The sequence below is a fragment of the Corapipo altera genome, unplaced genomic scaffold (assembly GCF_003945725.1).
Source record: "Corapipo altera isolate COAL_440 unplaced genomic scaffold, ASM394572v1 55445, whole genome shotgun sequence".
Classification (NCBI taxonomy): domain Eukaryota; kingdom Metazoa; phylum Chordata; class Aves; order Passeriformes; family Pipridae; genus Corapipo; species Corapipo altera.
This window is the reverse complement of record NW_020890679.1, coordinates 1-302: the sequence shown is the minus strand read 5'-3', so window position 1 is coordinate 302 and position 302 is coordinate 1. Positions and strand designations below refer to the sequence as shown.

Sequence of the window (302 nt, the reverse complement as noted above, 5' to 3'; positions counted from 1 at the left end):
ATTCCCAGTGGAATTTCAGGGAGAATTCCCACTGGGATTTAAGAGCAAAATTCCCCAATTCCCACCAGGATTTCAGGGCAGAATTCCCAAATTCCCACTGGGATTTCAGGGCAGAATTCCCCAATTCCCACCAGGATTTCAGGGCAGAATTCCCACCGGGATTTAAGAGCAGGATTCCCCAATTCCCACTGGGATTTAAGAGCAAAATTCCCCAATTCCCACCGGGATTTCAGGGCAGAATTCCCCAATTCCCCCCGGGATTTCGGGATCGTACCGTCCCCGTTTCCCAGGCCAATTCCCGG

General features: G+C 51.3%; 1 protein-coding gene across 1 annotated transcript in view; it reads right to left on the bottom strand.

The window, feature by feature from the left end:
- The window catches only part of LOC113942458, a gene marked incomplete at both ends in the record, with an annotated part of 1,231 nt that extends 1,043 nt beyond the window's left edge, over window positions 1-188 (bottom strand). The window contains one exon of the mRNA XM_027633584.1: window positions 69-188. Coding sequence (XP_027489385.1) covers window positions 69-188 — 120 coding nt within the window. The remainder of the gene's footprint in view (window positions 1-68) is intronic.
- Window positions 189-302: the final 114 nt, after the last annotated feature.